Source organism: Limulus polyphemus, unplaced genomic scaffold (genome assembly GCF_000517525.1).
Source record: "Limulus polyphemus unplaced genomic scaffold, Limulus_polyphemus-2.1.2 Scaffold454, whole genome shotgun sequence".
Classification (NCBI taxonomy): domain Eukaryota; kingdom Metazoa; phylum Arthropoda; class Merostomata; order Xiphosura; family Limulidae; genus Limulus; species Limulus polyphemus.
Window position 1 is genome coordinate 212,182 of NW_013666064.1, and position 19,310 is coordinate 231,491.

The 19,310-nt window shown below is 34.1% G+C and overlaps 1 protein-coding gene across 5 annotated transcripts in view; it reads right to left on the bottom strand.

Moving 5' to 3' along the window:
* Positions 1–292: 292 nt before the first annotated feature.
* Positions 293–19,310, bottom strand: part of LOC106458385 — a 185,849-nt gene continuing 166,831 nt past the window's right edge. For all 5 annotated transcript variants that reach the window (XM_022384572.1, XM_022384573.1, XM_013917895.2 and 2 more), the window contains 6 exons: positions 10,371–10,859; positions 5,295–7,207; positions 4,553–4,709; positions 3,762–3,894; positions 2,472–2,744; positions 293–1,871 (listed from right to left, as the gene is read on the bottom strand). In XM_022384572.1, coding sequence (XP_022240280.1) covers positions 1,572–1,871; positions 2,472–2,744; positions 3,762–3,894; positions 4,553–4,709; positions 5,295–7,207; positions 10,371–10,859 — 3,265 coding nt within the window. In that variant the 3' untranslated portion in view covers positions 293–1,571. The remainder of the gene's footprint in view (positions 1,872–2,471; positions 2,745–3,761; positions 3,895–4,552; positions 4,710–5,294; positions 7,208–10,370; positions 10,860–19,310) is intronic.

The following is a 19,310-nucleotide window of genomic DNA, read 5'->3' on the forward strand; positions in this document are numbered from 1 at the left end:
AGAGTGAGCTTTTGGAGTGTAAAGCTATGGCGAGAATGGTTTCGGAAGACAGTAAGATTGAATAAAAATACTCAATAGGTTTCTGCTTTTATTAGTGTATTCTTTATATGTAAAGCTATATAGATTAACGAAACAAATAATTTACATAAGTATAAGGTGAAGTACAGCAAATGCTAGTTAGGTCATTGTATGTACTTCCCTATTAAAGTGATCGTGGATTTCATAGTGTTAAGCTTTAATTGTGGTGCTATGACTATCACTGCGATGAAACAACTATATATATATACCTGACTATAAACTTAGGAATTTATTATCAGTTTAACTTAGCATACAAAAAAATTAAATGTGGTAAACCAAATAAGCTTCTTGTCGCACTTTACCTCTAGTCTACTTCCAGATTCAGATATTAACTATACACATACTTATAAAGATACAGCTCCTCATCATTGCATTTAAAACACTAGCACTTTAACTAAATTTTATTGATTCTTCTCAAACAGTGATACATGTACATCATGCATGTAAACAGTGTAATGCAAGATCAAGTTAAAACCATGCTGAAAAATCTTGTTGTATCCAATATTGTGTTATACTAAAATGAGTTTAATTAATTTTACTCATTACAAGTACAGTAATACTTAGAAGCATGTTTAAAGTCTTCGTACTTAAATATTTTCGCTTAGCAAATTTTACACTTCTCGCACCGTATACACATTCCCTGATTTTATATCGTTGGTGTAGGAAATTAAAGACGCGTTTAGACTGTCAACTTATGCAATATTTATTTGTACATATCGAATATATATATTTATATAAGCCTATATCACAAATAAAAACTCCTGAAGTTCCCTAAGCTTTGCTTTAATATTTACATAATGCGTAGCAGCTTTTACAAAATTCCCCTGAAACATTGATTTGGCATGTACAATGATACTATGAAAGAATCAATTGACTAAAGCTTGTTTTTCCTTTCAAAAATTGGGTAATTTACAAAAACCTGCTGGCATTATTAAACGTACATGAAACTATACTCATAAGTTACTATAGGGCAGACTGGCAATGACACACTTTCCTTCTACAAAAAATACTATACCTTTTTATCCTGTTTATTTTTCCACTTCCATTATTTCTCAAGAAATATTAACTTTATATCATATGTAACAAGAATCATACCTCAAAAACATTTCGGAAAATTGTAGATATATAAAAGTAATTCACTTTTTTTTCTTCTATTTACGTTAGGTTAGAAATCATTGAAAAATATCGAAATGTTTATGATCATGCTGTTCCAGTTATATTATGCAAGATATTTAAAAAAAAATTAAACGGAACAACGAATAAAAGAAAATTTATAATGCTTCTTCTACCCTTTTCTTTACAAACAGAATTAATACTAATATAACACAAAATTGCTCTAAATGCTACAGGAAGGAGTATCTCGCGATATCCATTTGGACATTTGAAACTATATAGCTGATAAGGAAATTCAAGAAAGTGATATTCAGTCATCACACTACTATTTGGTACGCTTAAATCCTGAAGCCTTTCGAGACCAAACAGTAGGAGACTGTTTAATGGATGGTTTCCGCAACAGTAGGTGTTTTCCGATGCGAAACTGTGAAGTCGGTGCTACTGCGTAAGGCAGCGAGCTGTTCTTCTCCCAGTTTGATTTTTTCGTCAATCTCACGAGCATCGATTAACAACTTTGATTTCATCTTAATGAAGTGTTCATAGTCCGCATATTCGTCTCCAGAAAGGTACTGTTGGAGGAACTTTGCCACTTGTTGACTACGCTTGTCTATACTCTCTTTCAACCGTCGAGCTTCTTCGTATTGTGAACTAAGTTTTTCACACTTAGACTTTAACACACACTAGAAGACAAAAAAAAGAAAAAGAGATCATTTCAATTATTTATATAAGTATATTAAATAATAAAGAATTGTAAAAATACAGTGATCGATTATTTCTGTCTTCATATGAATGCACTTGACTTACTATGGTGCTATTTCCGGATGGAGATTGTTGCTGGGATATGAAATGGGAAAATTTAATTACATTTTGCCACATCATGTTATTAAATTTTATTTCAGTATTTATAATGCGTTTGGACTGTAAGTAAAAGTTTAAATATCAGTATTGAATATACACTGATTGGCTGTTTTTTTACTACCCTCCACCACCATACACAAGTTTGCAAAAAACGCCACTTTTTTTTTGTCAAACACAAAATAAATGGACGTTTTGTTATGGGCTTATAGCAATGATAGAAAAACAAGACAGCATATGACAGCTGAGCAGCTACTGAATTGGTATATCAGTCACTCATGTGCTAGTTCCTTCCTGTCACAATAAAATGTTTTTATTATTTTTAAAGTTATATTCGTTACCTTTCATTGGAAGTAATTAAGTTTTTAGTATAGGTATTACAACCTGTTATCATTTTGAATTCTGGGTCAGAGTAAAATACCTACTTTTTCCTTCTCCGCAGCATCTTGGGGCAGGCACGAGAGTGCATTTTGAGCACGTGCTAGTCGTCCAGAGATAGACAGTAACAGATTAATTATTTTTTCCATTTCTTCCACATGTAGCTTGTATTTGTCTATTTCATTAGGTTTAGCACTTTCTTCCACCCGTGATGTAACACCGTCTCCTAGGGTTTCATTCTGGATCATTTCTTCGCGAATTACAATCTGTTCTGCTCGAAGGATTTGCAATTTACGGTCAATACTGGGTATCAGCTCTTCCTGCATTGATACATTCAATAATTAAAATATACATAAGTTGAACATATTTCATTTAAAGCCACATCCCATCATATCAATAATGCCCACAAAAAAGGTAAAAAAAAACACCCTAAATTTTAGTTGACGTTGAGTCTGTGCCCTCAAAATTGATCATAATTTCTGAGTAGACTTAAAGTTGATTTCAATACAATTTGCAACAACTAGACGTAGGTGTACTTAAAAAATGAATAATCAATTTTTTTCCTAATTAAAAAATCTTTAGTTTCAGAAAACAATATCTTGTTTCAAAGTAAATTTGATTATAAATACTTTATTTTCTACTTATAAAAATGTATTATTTATTATTTTGAATTGTTGTGGTTATTGCAACTATGGTCTTGAAACGGGCCATCAGAGCTTAATAATTTTCAAAAGTTTCTCTGCTTTTATCGTCTTCCATATTCTTCTCATTACAAACAATGATGACTTTAATACCACATTATAACGGTTTCTTAAAAATTCAACAAAACAGTAATTCCGTCTACAATATATCATCCATTTTATTAATTTTGAACAGTATATTTTACAAACATTAAAAGTTTTTAATACTCCACGTTTCGTCCTTTAGACCATAATCTCAAAAGAAATAAATTTCGTGAAAATATTCTTCTTATATAGCTGAACAAATACAAATCCGGGTTTGTTTTCTCTTTTACATCCGTCTCTTGTGCAAGTTTTAATGCTTTTAATTACCAGTTCAACAATTAAACTTTCATTTTCCTCTGTACTTTAGCATATTTTTTACAAAGATAGTGTTTTTTTCAAATATCATAACGCTAGTTATTCACAGTTTCAGTTTTTATCGAGCACATGTTAAAATTTGGTCTCTTTATTCAGCTTTGTATTGTACGGGAATGACTTATAGTATTGTATTTTGTAATGTTTGAGAAAAACACAAAGTAGGTGATAAAACTTTATAGAATTATCAAACGAGTGAATGAATATGCATTTAGGTAATACTTCACGAATCCTCGCTACCTTCTTTTCTGTAATTTCTGTCTGTGAAGCCCATTTCTGGTAATCTGCATTTTTTCCATATCTGGTCAGTAACTTAGCTTTGGGTTCGGACGTTGTAAAATATGCGCTGTCGTGAGGAAGTTCTTTTTCTTCACTGAAAAGGGAAGGAACAGAACGAAATACAGATATGTTACTTTATTTCTGTGAAAACAGTCGATCTTAACAGGTGAAAACTTCATGTAAGCGTTGCATGTTTCAAGCTGAGCTACATTGTAACGAAGTGTACCCTTATTTTTTACAAGATTTGTCAAGACTGAAGACTTAAAAGTTTTACTTCCGTTGTGAAAATGAAAAAATACAACATCTAGTTTGACACGATGTGTTGCTTGATAAAATTACTTTGAAACTTCCAGGTTTTTTTTGCAATTCTAAAGGAAAAAAATGTTGAGTTATTTTTAACAATTTATCCTAGATTTTGTTAAATAGAATAAAATGTTTATAGGAGTGTTGCATTAATATTTTTATGTGATGGTGTTGTCATTCTTAGACGTTTTTTTTTTAAAATAAGACGAAGCTTTAAAGTTTAATTTTACTTGTGGATGGGTGGAAACGGTACCACTTGTTAACGCCTCCTACCAAATATCAAATTATAGTAGTTTAATTGTTTATTTTCCAAGAATCGTCGCTGTTCGGTAAACATCATCAATAGACATTTGTGTACAACTTTTCTCTCTAATTAACTTTTTCGCCACTTAAAGAAATAATTTCATATAGCTGTGAATCACAACAGGTAGAAAAGGATGCATGAATACCTGTTCTCCGAAGTTTGATGAGCAAACGCTTTGGTTCCTTCTGGTGTTGTAACTTTAGTTGATTTGATTTTTCTCATAGGTTGACCTCCTCTCTCAAGTTCTAAGTTGAACAATCCTTTCAAATAGTCGGACATGGTTTTGTGATTGGGATCTGGTACTGCAAATATATGAATATATGTAGGAACAATACCTCTTTAGTCTTTTATTTTATATACTGTTAATATATATGAACATTATAAAAACATATTCATCAAATTTGGTTAAAACCTCTTTGTGAGGCATAATGGAAGAAAACTTCCTGAAACAATCATTTGAAAATTTTTTCATTCAATGGCGATCAGTGGTCTTTACGATAAGGTATACAACTTCATATCTGCTTTGAAAATATTGTTTGCTCATTAACATTGTCTAAATACGGTTTTTTGGTGATTTGCGCCTGTATATTGGAATTGTTTGAATAAACGAGAGAGATTCGCAATTGTCTATCAAAAACTAAAATGTTGAAAACAAACTGTCTTTCGTTCTGATTACTACTGTCGGATCAAGTTTCATAGACGAAACTATTTTAAACGACATTAATTCACATTATAAAAACATATTCATAAAATAAGGTTTCTTTAAAATTTTGATTAAAACCTCTTTGTGAGGCATAATGGAAGAAACTTCCTGAAACAATCATTTCAAAAGTTTTTATGGTGTTTTTATAATAAATATATTACAATTAAAAAAAACGTGCCCTTACCAAGCAATCTTCTTAAAACTGCATCCCCACAGTAATTTGCGAAATCTTGAGATAATTTTTCACATTCTAATTCTTCTTTAGATTTTCGCTTTCGTGAAAGTGTTGGAGTATCCGTAGTTTGTGTTGAGCTACTTATTCTATTACTACTTAAAAAAGCGTTAGTATCACTTCCTGCACAGTTTTGTACACTGTTATTCTTAAAAGCATTTTCTTCTGTCAGTGAAAACATTTCATTTTTTACCTGATTAACACTAGAGTTACAGGAATAATCTGATGAAATGTGTTGTTTCTTCATGGTCTCAATGCTTGACGGGGATGAGTTATCTGACATGTATGGGAAATTTTGTTGTTCTTGCACAGTACAGATGTTAGAATACGTTGGTGATATCTGACACATAATACTATTATCAAAAGACATTGAAGATGCATCTTGCGGCACTGAGTAAAACTTATTCTCTTCTAGGTCCACAGATGATATGTTGGAATATATTGGTGACATCTGACGTTTAACCTTACAATCAAAAGACGTTGAGGATACCTCTTCTGGAATTGAGAAGGAATTCTGTTCTTCCGAGTTTATAGTGCAAATATTGGAATACGTTGGTGATACCTGGTGCTTAACGCTATTATCTAAAGACACTGAAGATGCATCGTTTAGAATTAAAAAAGAATCCTGTTTCTCCGACTCGACAGTGAAGCTGTTTGAATATGTTGGTTCAATTTGGCTCTTAATGCTATTATCAATAAATAATGAAGGTAAACGTTTTGTTTCTGAGAAAAAATTATGTTTATCTTGGTGCAGAATATTGCTAGTAGAATAAGGTTGTGGTACTTGAGGCCTAGTACTGTTCTCAGCAGACAATGCAGCCTCTGGCGTTGGAGTATAATTCTGTTCTTTTTGGTATGCAGTACTAAGGTTGGAATAAGTTAGAGACATAGGTGAGGGAGGTTTGATTTGTTGTTGTTGCTCGTTGGATATATTGGCATAGGTAGGTGACATAATTTCTTTTCTGAGTTCTGAAACGTTCTCGTACCAAGCTTCACTAGAATCAGGAAAATTGCCAAAGGAATGGTCGGTTGAAGACGTATGAAGTTGAAAAGGAAAAGCTTTAGGGCTCGACTTAGAACTAAAGGTGACAGAACTATCACATTTAGAAGATGAAGAAGGTATGGACTGGAGTACTGGGAATGACATTTCTTGACTAGTTAAAACATTCAGTGTTCTTATATCATTTGAATGCGACACCAATGAAGGTTCAGACAGTGAAGAATTTGGCACTGAAAAAACATCTTTCAACATTTCAGCAGATGACTGATTATTAGGGTTAACACTTGTAGTTTTTAATTCTTCAAAAGGGCTATGCCTTACAGACTTCGATTTGATAGTCACACCAGAACAATGGGAGTCAACAATTTCTGCAGTCACGTTGTCACTGACTCTCTTTTCCATAAAGTTTTGGTTAACATTACATGTATGGGAGTTACAATATGGATGACATGTCATTGTGTTTCTTTGCCTATTTTCAATAAAATCATCATCCCAAGAGTGTGGAATAACACCGATGCCACCAGATTGGGATGATGAGGATCCTTGGTAGTTGTTTAAAGCAGAAATGTTTTGACCTTCCTTACTACAATCTTCCTCTCCACTTATTAAGAAAGTACTATAATGTTTAAAATGCCCTGTCGGAGAGTATGAAGATAAGCGTGGTCCAGTAGTGTTTTGTGGTATGTAAGTATGTTTATACTCAGAATTGATCGGATCTTTCACGCAACCTTTAACCTGTGTTGGTGATTGTCTGCTGGGTGACAACGGGTGCTGTAATTGATGATTAGTCACATTTCCTGTGCTTTTGTATTTTTTATCTTCGAATCCAGTTTGGTAAGACATACTTAAATTCTGAAAGGAATTTCTATAAAAAAAAACAGAACAATTTGATAATAAATAAAATTTACGAGAGTAAAATCAACAAATACAAAATTATATTACTTTAGATACATTTAATAATTAAAACAGAAAGAGTGTTTATATAAAATTTAAAAAATATATTGTGCATATTAATCTTAAGAATCCTAATTTTTTAACAATTTCTACCGTTGGGCAAAGATTTTTCATAACAAACATTATGTATACGTCAGTTTTATAAAGTAATTATGATCAGCTTTATTTCGCTTTTGCTATGCAAAACAATGATTATCTGTGGTTAAATTACCAAACTGCTAAGGAATAGAAACCATATTCATTTAAAGCTGGTGTACATAATATACTATTGTTGTCCGAAATCGCAAATCTGTAAGTATATTGAATATCTTTCAAGTAAGCTTCATTTAAATGTTTGCGAGTCTTCGTTAAATTTTAAGCTTGGTTTTACGCTTTTAAAGAAACTCTGATAAATAAATTTTCAATATCGTTATTCCTGTCTAATTATTTGATGCATAAACGGTTCAGCCTTACAGTATAGAGGTCATGTAGTAACCGACGGCTTGTTTGAAAACCGCTTATCTCTAATCTAAAGAGAAAAACACGGCTTAAGTCAGGAGTGCTTGGAGCACAAACATTGGACACGACAAGAATTGGGATTTCCAACGTGAACTGCTTATATGTGAGTGAAATGAACAGCCAGATCAGAGACCCCTAGGGTTCATTTATAACTGTACACAATTTTGAATTATTGACAAAAGGAAGGACATCCAGCTAGTACCATTTGCTGTCACAAGGGGTATGTCTGGATATTTGAACGGAATAAAGGGATTGACTACTATTTTCTATGACGCAACCACAGATGAAAGCACAGCGTGTTTAGCAGCATCACGACTCGATCCGCAACTCGCACGGTAGTACGCTAACCACTAGGCCACGTCTGGCCCGGATTGACTGGAAGCATGTATAATGTGGTTTAAGGAGTCGCAAGTTGGTTAGTGTTCTCGAACTGTACATCCAAGGGCTCAAGGGTTGCATCCTGTTGCTGCTAATACACGCTCCGTACTTTGTGTCTGGGTGGACTATAGAAATGATGGTCAAATACGACTATTCGGTTAGATAAGGGAGGCCCAAGAGTTAGTAGTTGGTGCTGTTGTTTAGCTGCCTTTTTTTAGTCTATCAGTGCAAAATTAGAGATGGCTATGCGCATACAATTAATTTGTAAGTTTGCGTGAATATTTCAAAACAAACAAACAGACCAACGACTCGCACTTTACCCTTTTTTGTTACTGAGACTTAAATTCAAATATATTAAAAACCACAGAATAAACTACTGGAGATGATGTAACGATGTGAGTAACGTTCTGTGGGAGAATTTGGACTTCTGATTCTTTTAGAAAGGCGAGTTTTGTCAGTTATGTCCAACCTACAATGCAGCATTTCTAATCTGAGAAGTAAGAGTTAAGATTATAATGCAAAACTCCATTGCGCTAATCTTCTCCGAGAGTGGTTAAAATCATAAAATTATTTTTTCTTTCTTGGTCAGAATAATCACTAGGTTTCAATCCAACTGAACATTTCTGGGATAAATATGGATGTTGTATTTGCTACTATAATCCTCTACTGATATCTACAAACCTATTGAAGATATTACTCCTCTAGAATAGGCTACAATCGAACAAAACTCCTATTCTCTTGTGGGGGCTGTTTTCAGGCCATTAGTGCGGCATAAAATGGATGAATTTAATATTAGGTGAGTGTTCAATTAAAGTGGCCAGCCTATGTGTGAGCAGCAACGTGATTTTTATTGGTATTTTCAACCCACAAATACATGAACTAAACGGTCAGGTCAGGAAAGCTTTAAGATTGAAGCATAGCCATCCCTATTTTAGAATTGCTGATCAGATGGAGGGCAATCAGCAGCACCCAATGCTTAATATTTGGCAACTTTTCACCGAATAGAGGGATTCACTGCCACAGTTATAAAGCTCCACAGATCAAAGTGCAGAGCTTGTACAGCAGCATATCGCAGCTCGAACATCAGACATTCCGATATGCATTCCAGCACACTAATCACCGGGGCACTAGGCCATACCCGGCATCCAGAGGTTTATTCACATGGCTATGCACAAGTTCACTTAATATGTTACTATTGTTTGTTGACAGAATTAACATTGCAGCATCATAAATATACTGTGAAATCGTTCTTTTAAATTTCAGTAGTTTTTCTACTTCTAATAAAAAAAATGACCTGACAGGGATTATAAATTGAGGACTTTATTTCGATTATTCGTTGGTACACGCTTTCTTCAAATAGAAATTGATCATTAAATTAAACAAAGAGTTCATCATTAATCTACAAGAGGCATGGCCTGGTGTTTAGGGCGCTCGATTCGCAAACTGAGGATCGCGGGTTCGAATCTCCGTCACTGCACTGAACATGCTCGCCCTTTCAGCCGTGACGGTCAGTCCCACTATTCGTTGGTAAAAGAGTAGCCCAAGAGTTGGCGGTGAGTGGTGTTGACTATATGCCTTCCCTCTAGTCTAGCACTGCTAAATTAGGGACGGCTAGCGCAGATGGTCCTAGTGTAGCTTTGAGCGAAATTCAAAACAGATCATGTCAGAACAAAAGTTGTGAAAAATCCAAAATATTTAAAACAACAGTACATGTTTATCTGCCACGAAAAAAAAAATGGTTTTCTGTGTTGTTTCTTTTCACTCATAATATTGCTAAACAATACTGTTTTCATAACATTGTGAACTGAATTTCTGCTATAGTATTATTTTATAGTTTTAGGAAATAGTATTGTTCAGTACATAAAAGCCTATGAAACAAATATTGTTTAATTTATATAGTTTTAACACGTAATTTTTTGTTTTGTTACCTTTCTCTTTGTATCATATTGCTGCTTATGATATCTCAGTTTCAAAATTTTAAAGATCTTATTTTGAAACTATTCATAACTGTGTGAATTCTCTTATCCTTTATAAGTACTGAAGAAGTTCTAAAGTTTCAGAAACGTTGCACGTGTACCCACAGAATCTAGTTGCACGATGCGCAACGTGATACTAAAAATGCTTACTTCATTTGAGGACTAAACTATATAGTTTTTTAAATAAAAATAACAATGAAATCACGTAATGAATTTACATACGTTCTCGTTGAAGTGTCAATTATCACTTCACAGGAGTCTGGAGGCGGAGGTAAAGGTTCACTTGACGGTTGAACCACAACATCTGTCGTGTGCGGAGGAGGTGGAAGTGGAAGCTCTGGGCTAGAACATATCGACGCTTCTCCAAGTGATGTTGACTGGCAAGACTGAGAACTTGTGATTCGCCTAAGTTCATCATCATCGCCATCAACGTTGTTTTTGCAAACTAGAGATTCAGTGTCTTGATCTGAAGTTGGTATAGGTGGTAGAGGACGCGTTGGGCAATGTTGTGGAGGAGGAGGAGCAGGAGGCTTGTTAACATGCTTAGGCGGTGCAGCAATCAAGTTTCTTTTAGCTTGAGTATTGGTAGTATCAAGCGGTATAATGCCGTCTTCAGTGATAACCCTTAGAGTAGATGTATTATTGGGATAATGAACCTCCTCAAGCTGGGCTTTGCGTGGGGATTTCCCGAAACTGAGGTCTTTTATGACCCTGAAAAAAACACATTTCTTAAAAAGAATTTTCAGCAACCTCAGAGTATAGATAAAGAAAACAAATGCATCTAAACTTCATCAATCTCAAACAAATCCTAACTTTTTGGTAGACAAAAAAAAAAAAGTTCTACGAAATAAAGCAGACCTCTTACATAGGTCAACACACCAAACTTTACCACTAACTATGTTCAAACATTTGCATAAAGTACTTTTTGTACTTACCGTAATGTCATGGCGATCAGATATCAATTGTTGTCATGGTTAATAGCTTATACATCACCTAGGTCTAACTGATTAATTAAATGCACTTTTAATTAAAAGTTAATTTAAAAAGATTGTTTTTGCAATATTTTCGATACCCCAGTTTCGATACCCGTGGTGGGAAGAGCACAGATAGCCCTTTGGGTAGCTTTGTGCTTAAAAAACAAACAACAACAACAACAAATCGTACGGACTTAGAAATTGCATATTTCAACCTGAATTTCACCTTATGCACATGTTAGGTAAATGGGTTAGATGACCATATCAGATGTCCATAAGATTCAGATATAGCCGTCTCTAATTAAAAACAACTGACCAGTGAGAAGGCAGTCAGCCAGCAGCATCCGCTGCCAAAAGAGTTCTGTCCATCTTTTTGAGCTAAAAACAAAATGGAATTGATTGTCACTTTTATAGCATGCCCACAGCTTAAAATTGCAGAGCGTATTCAGTGGCATAACGCCTCGAATCCAACATCTTTGATTCGCAACACAGTACTTAAACCACTAGCCCATGGCTGGGCAGTGTGAATTTAGAACGTAAATACTTTAAGCTGTCCGAAACTCTAAATTACTTCGTTAATAGCAAAAGTGCCCAACAGGCAATTGATGATTAAAAACAATCTAATTATTAATAAAGTTCTTTGGTGTTTTAACACCTAAATTCATTATTTTTGGCTTCATTGATGTAGTCCCCCCAGTGGCACAGCGGTATGTCTGCGGACTTACAACGCTAGAAACCAGGTTTCGGTACCCGTAGTGGGCAAAGCACAGATAGCCCATTGTGTAGCTTGGTGTTTAACTTCAAACAAACAATCATTGTTGTAAAATCATTTAAAATTATTCTGGTTACAGTCAACATAGTTATGTTTCTTTGAACTATATAAACCTTAAATTCGAATACATCTTGTCACTACAACGCTCCAACGTTAGACAAATATTTCCTAATTGCTAAATCCTAGATACTTGTAGATTACAGAAAGATTTACCCATACATACAGGTAAATAAAAAGATACAAGCGATTATAATAAACCCCCGAGAGGTTAAAAATGGGGTCAAAAGCGTAACATTCTTCACAAAAAATCAGTATAACTCTAGCTCATCTACACCTTAAGCACTACTCGATAATAATTCAAATTTTGCAACTATCATAAGTACTAAAAGAGAAAAATTGGTACCAGATCTTATCATCCATACAACACTCAGATAATTCCGTAATTTGCCATGTTTAAAGCTTTGTAGACTAGCTTAGTCTGAATGGAATTTTGTTATATATAAGTAGAAGAAAATCCAAATATGTATTAGTAAAATAAACAGAGTAACCCAACATATACTTATCAGTCTGCACCACCAACATTTTCCATTCTCGACCTCTTAAATTTTAAATTATCTGAAAGTTTTATTTTCTTAATGCATCTTATCCCAAGGGAGAATTAAGTTAGCATTAAAGCTCCAGAAAGTGACTGAATAAATGTTATTACATTCAAATAAACATTTCCACATTAAAGAAGATTTAATATTTTTTATTACTGAGATAGCTGCTAGCACTTTATATATTATCAAAGTTTTAGTACTTCATGTCCTCTGTTTATCAAAGTATTTACCTTTTAGGTCACAATAGCAGTTTAGAAGGCCAGTTATAAGTTTCCAGTAGATTTACGAGTTAGACATTTCGAAGGAAGAATACAGAAGTTAGAAAATAAATAAAACCTATTTCAGCCGTTTCAACGATCGTCACGAATGAAACATGAGGTATTTTTTATAGTAAGTAATTCTAACCGAGCATAGCCAGCAATATTGGAACCAATAGTCGCAATGGGCACTAAACAACGTAAATATATCTTGGTATTTGAAAGAAATAATATGTCCCAAAAATGACTATCGGGAATTTAGGTTCAATGTGTTAAACTTGCCCACAGACTCAGCTGCATTTATTCTTTCAAAGCTTTTAGTATAATAAAGTGATAGAATTCGGATGTAATATAGCAGTACACTTAGGAAACGAAAACGTGTTTTACTTCCTCTAGAGTTTTTCAAGTGAAATGGTCAAAGAAAATGAGTTCGAAAAGAATCACATTTTAAATGAATATCTTATTTAGGCTAGAACGTCACCAAATCCATCATTTACAACTAGGTTTCAAATCATTTTCTTTCATTATTATTTCTTTGGTCTCAAATGTTTTATTATATTTTATAATCCTATTGTTTCATGATACGTATGTGTCTGACTTATGAACACATTTTTCCAAATGCACAGTGATTTAGGCTTTGATATTTAATTTTAAATGATTTCAAAGCTCTAAGTTTTCACAGAAAAGATATTAACTTGATTAATAAATTAGTACCAATTCGAGATGATAATATGTTTATACTGACAATCAGTAAATTACAGTAATCAATATTCTATTATCAGTTTATTGTAATGCTTAATTGCACTAATTATTTTAAAAGGAATTAGGCTTTGTGAAATTGGTGTTACATGAAACCCAATGTCTTGTAAATGATGGATATACATAGAGTTAAATTAAGACTTTATGTTTTATAATACAGTCGCCTTGGTGTGCTACAATGCTGAGCATAGAACCCATTCAGCTATGTTCAACAACAAAGGATAAAGTGATAACCTGTAATAGACCACCTAAGAGTAAAGTATTTAAACGTTGCTACAGTTATTGTTTGATCAATGTTTAAACGTTATTAAAGTTACTGTTTGATTACTCTAGCTATCCCTACAGTGTTTAAACGTTGTTACAGTTACTGTTTGATTACTCTAGCTATCCCTACAGTGTTTAAACGTTATTACAGTTACTGTTTGATCACTCTAGCTTTCCTTGCATTGTTTAATCGTTGTTACAGTTACTGCTTGATTACTCTTGCTATCCCAAATAGGATCCTTGAAGTCATACACTATACACGCAGTCAAAAAGTTACATTTGTCAAATTGTTTTTGGTTTATATTTTGGTATGCATTCTAAGTGTTTACAAGGTAAAAATAACAAGTTAATGAAGATAAACTCAATAATATTTAGCAGGTCCAGCTTACAAGTAAAATTAGAATAGGTTTAATATTTCAAACATTGTTTTAGGTTTAATGGAGTGTCAATTTGTATTTGAGCTTAAAAGTATAATCTCTCACTTGAACATATAATTGTAAAACATTAAAGAGTAGTGCTACAAACTAAGGCAACATAGCACTACTGTAACACAATTACACGTGTTCAAGGGCTCTCTCTAGATTTACAGTAAAATATTTTAGGTAGAATCTTATTTTTTAAAACTTACGTTTGGTTTGATTTTAATGAAATATTTGTCAGTGGCTAATATAGTACCTATTATGTGAGTGTTTTACTTTTTTTACGTTGAAAAGAAAGAATGTGTCTTGTGGTTTATCAATGTAAACTAGATTTGTTTCTGCAAAACTACGAGAGAAAAATAATGACATGAGTTTTATAAAACTATGCATGTGTACTGCTCTATGGGAATACATATATACTCGTATATATGCAAAGGAAAAGAATTTGTTTGAAGTTAAGCACAAAGCTATACAATGGGCTATCTATGCTTTGCCCACCACGGGTATCGAAACCCGGTTTTTAGCGTCGTAAGTCCGCAGACATACCGCTGTGCCACTGGGGGGGGGGGGCAAGGAAAAACGAAAGAGAATGATCAACTCAACCATTATTTTTATTTCATAAAAAACGCGCTGTAATAATAATGATACTTTTTAAGATATTCAGAAAGACAACTATTGATAATACTGATAATAGTGAGAATTATTTATATGCATACAGCATTTAAAATGATTTATTTCTCCTTAATAAATTATGTAGTAATATAAATATTTAGTAGGGTGTTACTGCTGTTGAAACATCGGTAACGAAAATTTACTTTCACTTAGTAAATGTAAAAACAAAGCAAATCCAAATTAAATTTGCCTATTTTATCAAAGGCAAAGCCTTGTTAAAAAAAAGTTATGTTTCAATTATATAATCAAAAACTATTTTAAAATTCATACATTTTAAATCAAGCCCCCCCATTGAGTCAAAAGTAAACTTGAGAGCGTATAACGCTAAAATTCAAGGTTCGATATCCGCAGTGGACACATTGCAGATACTCGATTTTGAAATTCTAAATTAAGTAACCTTTCTGAGTGTTACATTTACCGCCAATTTATGTCATTTTTATACGAGAAAAAAACTAACAAAGCGACCAAGGCTATATACATTTTGTCAGAATATTATGCACGATGTATCAGAAAACACTCAGTTACACAGTTAAACAAAGAGACGAAGTCTTTAAACTTTGCTTTACGCTCAGGAATAAAAGTTCTTATGTATCGAACGCTCTGAACGATATAAATGCTTCATTCTTCAAGCATTCCGTATAAGAAATCTCTCAGGGATTTGCGTGTTCAAAACTCCAGTGTGCAATAAACAATAGTACTACGAACTATGCGGACAGAATGCCCGATGAAGAAACGCTTCATCTTTCCACAACGACAGAACAAGTGATTTTTTTAAATGCTTTGTTGAGCACTACTATATAATTTTAAAAGTATATGAATAACAAAAAAAAAAGCTGTCAAAGCTTAAAATATATAAAAACAAAGACTATTCTTATATGATGTCTTACGGAAATAACACTGTTTTATTAATGATGTGTATCATTAAACCAAACTGTACCTGAAAATTCGATGTTTTTCGTAGATGTCAAAAAGCATAAACTCTGACAACAATACACACATATACCAAATAATGCGCTAGCACGTAATATCTGCAAATATTGAGGTTGATTATATTAAATATAAAAATTGGAAATGGAATTTTAAGCCTGAACGACGCAATACGCAAGGAGCTAAACGGACTAGATCAGGTATAGTCTTCACTAATTTTGAATTACTGACCAGACAGGAGGTAGCCAATCAGTACCACCCTTTGTAACAAGGACCTTGTTAAGGTTTTTTAAACGAATAACGGTATTGACTGTCACTCTTATAAGGCGCCTACAACTGGAAGTGTGGAACGTGTTCAGTAACATCGCGTCTCAAACCTTGAAATCTTCGATCTGAAACCCGACATGCTAACCACATGGGCACGCCTGGACCAGATTAAATAAAAAAATGGTAGAGATGATTTCCGCACTTTCATGAGATCTTAAAGGATGAAAAATCATAGACCAATTTAAACATAATCACAAAACCACCGCAACATGTCCATCAAATGATTGAAGACCACATTAGGCAATCCGTCTTTATAATATTATTGTATTAAGATATGGAAATACTTAACTTGCGAAAAGTAATTGTGAAACCGAATAAGTCTAAAGAAATGCCCCCCAGTAGCACAGCTGTATGTCTGCGGACTTACAACGCTAGAAACCGGGTTTCGATACTCGTGGTGGGCAGAACACAGATAGCCCATTGTGTAGCTTTCTGCTTAACTGCAAATAAACAAATCTAAAGAAATTCATGAAATAATAAGTATGGTATTTGCAAAAAATTAGTCTACAGTTAGTTATAGATCCAATATATGCAGCTTCCTCTAGTGGTTTCATCAATGTGAACCATCTATGATATTAAAAAAGCGTGTCTGTGGGTCTGTGTTTTTGTGTGTGACCGCCATAACGCCAAGAGGAAAGAACCTAAAAACCTGAAATTTTGCACCCATACTAATTGGACCCTGAGAGTATGCATCTAGGTATTATTACTTAGGTTATCCACATGCGTGCGCGCATGCGCATCTTTTTAATGAGGCAAGCTAGCGAAAAACTACATAGAAAAGAAATGGTTCCGTATATAACAACTTCTATATGTAAAAAAGCCAGTGCGTTTTGCTAACAATACGTTCCAACAATGGCTTTTATGACATGTTACTTAGCTACAAAAGTATATAGGTTATACTTTTATGCTAAAATGGGTTCAGAATACGCACATTATCAACCTAATAACCCGAGCAAAGCCACAGATTCTCCATTTCTCCATTTACACGCTAGAGGAGTTTATAACCGGCCAAAACAGAGTAATTTCCCTCTAATTGTAGCGTCTTGTCAAAACACGTTGCTATTATCTTTGCTTGTATATCCATTCCATGAGTTCGGCCGTGTTGATCGATCCTGGCTTGTCCCTTCGCATCCTATTGCCAATATCCATTGTGTTTAACTTAATATCATATGCCTGGACTCACTCAATACAATCGATGTTTTACAGTAGGCATATCTCGTCTACAATTTCAGTCACTGTGTTAATGCTTCATCTGCCCCCCCCCCCATTCTCACTCTCTCAGGTGCTGATATAGTGTGTGAGATATGATTGTGGTTGCTCTGAATAGTACTTGGGTGAGTGAAATCATTTGTCATGTATTAATGCTGCTTAAACCAAGTCAAAAGCATAGGGTATCCAAGGATGTTGGTTTGGGTATTCATGTTGCTATTCTCATGGTTGCACTCTGCACCCTCTGTCATTGCTGACTTTACTGCTGATGCACACAAGTGGATTGCATTCTCGTCATGACAGTTGTTCTCGAAAGATTGCTGAGACTCCTTTGCTGCAATATTTGGGCTGCAACTTAATTCAAGAAGGGTAAAAATATTCACTCATTTCTTTCTCTCAGATAATCAGTATGCGGAGACATTATTAATATACGGTCTATCGCAACACCTAGAAAAGGGCAGCGTTTTCTCCTGTCTGTTTATGACAACGTAGAAAGAAAATTGTCTGTGTGAGATCTAATTGGATGGCCATTTTGCTATCTGTAGTCCACTGACAGAGGCTTTTGATGTATATTTGTTAATTTACAATTCTCATTTTTATCAAAATTCACGACTTGTCACTTAAAATGACCAAAACCACTAGTGTTTATCTCAAAATGTATATTCAGAAATCAAGTGGAAAACAAATATGCTATAAATAAATAAATGTCGCTCTTTCTATATATATATACACACATACAAAGGAAAATTTAGCAATCTATTTGATGCTACAAACAACCGTGTGGTTTATTATTATTTCCATTATGTTAATTCTCCGAAATATAGAAAATCTATGCTGGATTTATATATAGCATGCATAGATCGAGCAGCTATATTGTTCACCTGCCTTAGACTCTGCCCATTGATTTAAAGAAGACAGCAGTTTCAACTGTGTAAGCAATTAGGAGACACCGTACTCTTGAATGTGAGGACTAAGTAGCTGAATAGATTCATTCGATCTTGCGGGAAAATCGATAATCCTGCACCGTGACAGCACACAACTCGCATTTACCTCGGGAAGAAAATTCTTATACAAACTCAATTACAGAAAAAGGGACTATGAATTGATTGTAGCCTCGAAAAGCTTTATGAAAATTTATAACCTTTATAAAAAAAAGTCCTTGTGCAAAACAAAAAGTATCATAAAGATAGCTCAAACTTATGATCAGATAATAGCTCGCAATGCATTACTCAAACGCCAAATTCACACACGACTGCTTGTTTCTTTTGTTGAGTTACGCGCAAATCTACTCGAGGGCTATCTGCGCTAGCTGTCCCTAATATGTGAGTGATGGACTAGAAGAAAGACAGTTAGTCAACACCACCCACCGCCAACTTTTGAGTTACTCTTACCAACGAAAAGTAGGATTGACAATCACATCCTAGCGCCCTCACGGCTGAAAAGTCGAGCATGTTCGGTGACAGGATTCGAATCCGCGACACGAAGATTGCGAGTCGAGCGCCTTAGCCATCAGGCTATGCCAAGCTTTATTCACACACGAAGGCAGAAACTAAAAATATTTATAGTAGTGTGGTAAGCGTGTAATTTTATTTTTAATACTAGATATTTGTTTCATATGCATAGAGCACTAAGACAACGATACAAAAATTAAATTTTTCAATATACAAGTCTACAGTCGATATTAAGACATGGAAAGCGTTGCGACTATAATCTGGAAATAACTTTGCATACAAATGTTTGTGCCTTTAACTCAAAACAACGAAGACTTATCCTATGTTGCTAGAAATTGTGTATGTCATGCTCAGTAGTCTGTTATACTTAACAGTAATTTAATGATACAGGAGAATATTGTGGGTATATATGCACAACATACATGAAAAAAAAAAGTGGCTGAATGGGTTGCTGTTTGTTAAGTTACTGTCCAATCAAATATTTGCATAATTTATTGCTCTGTATGCATACATTTCAATTTCAAGCTTTATT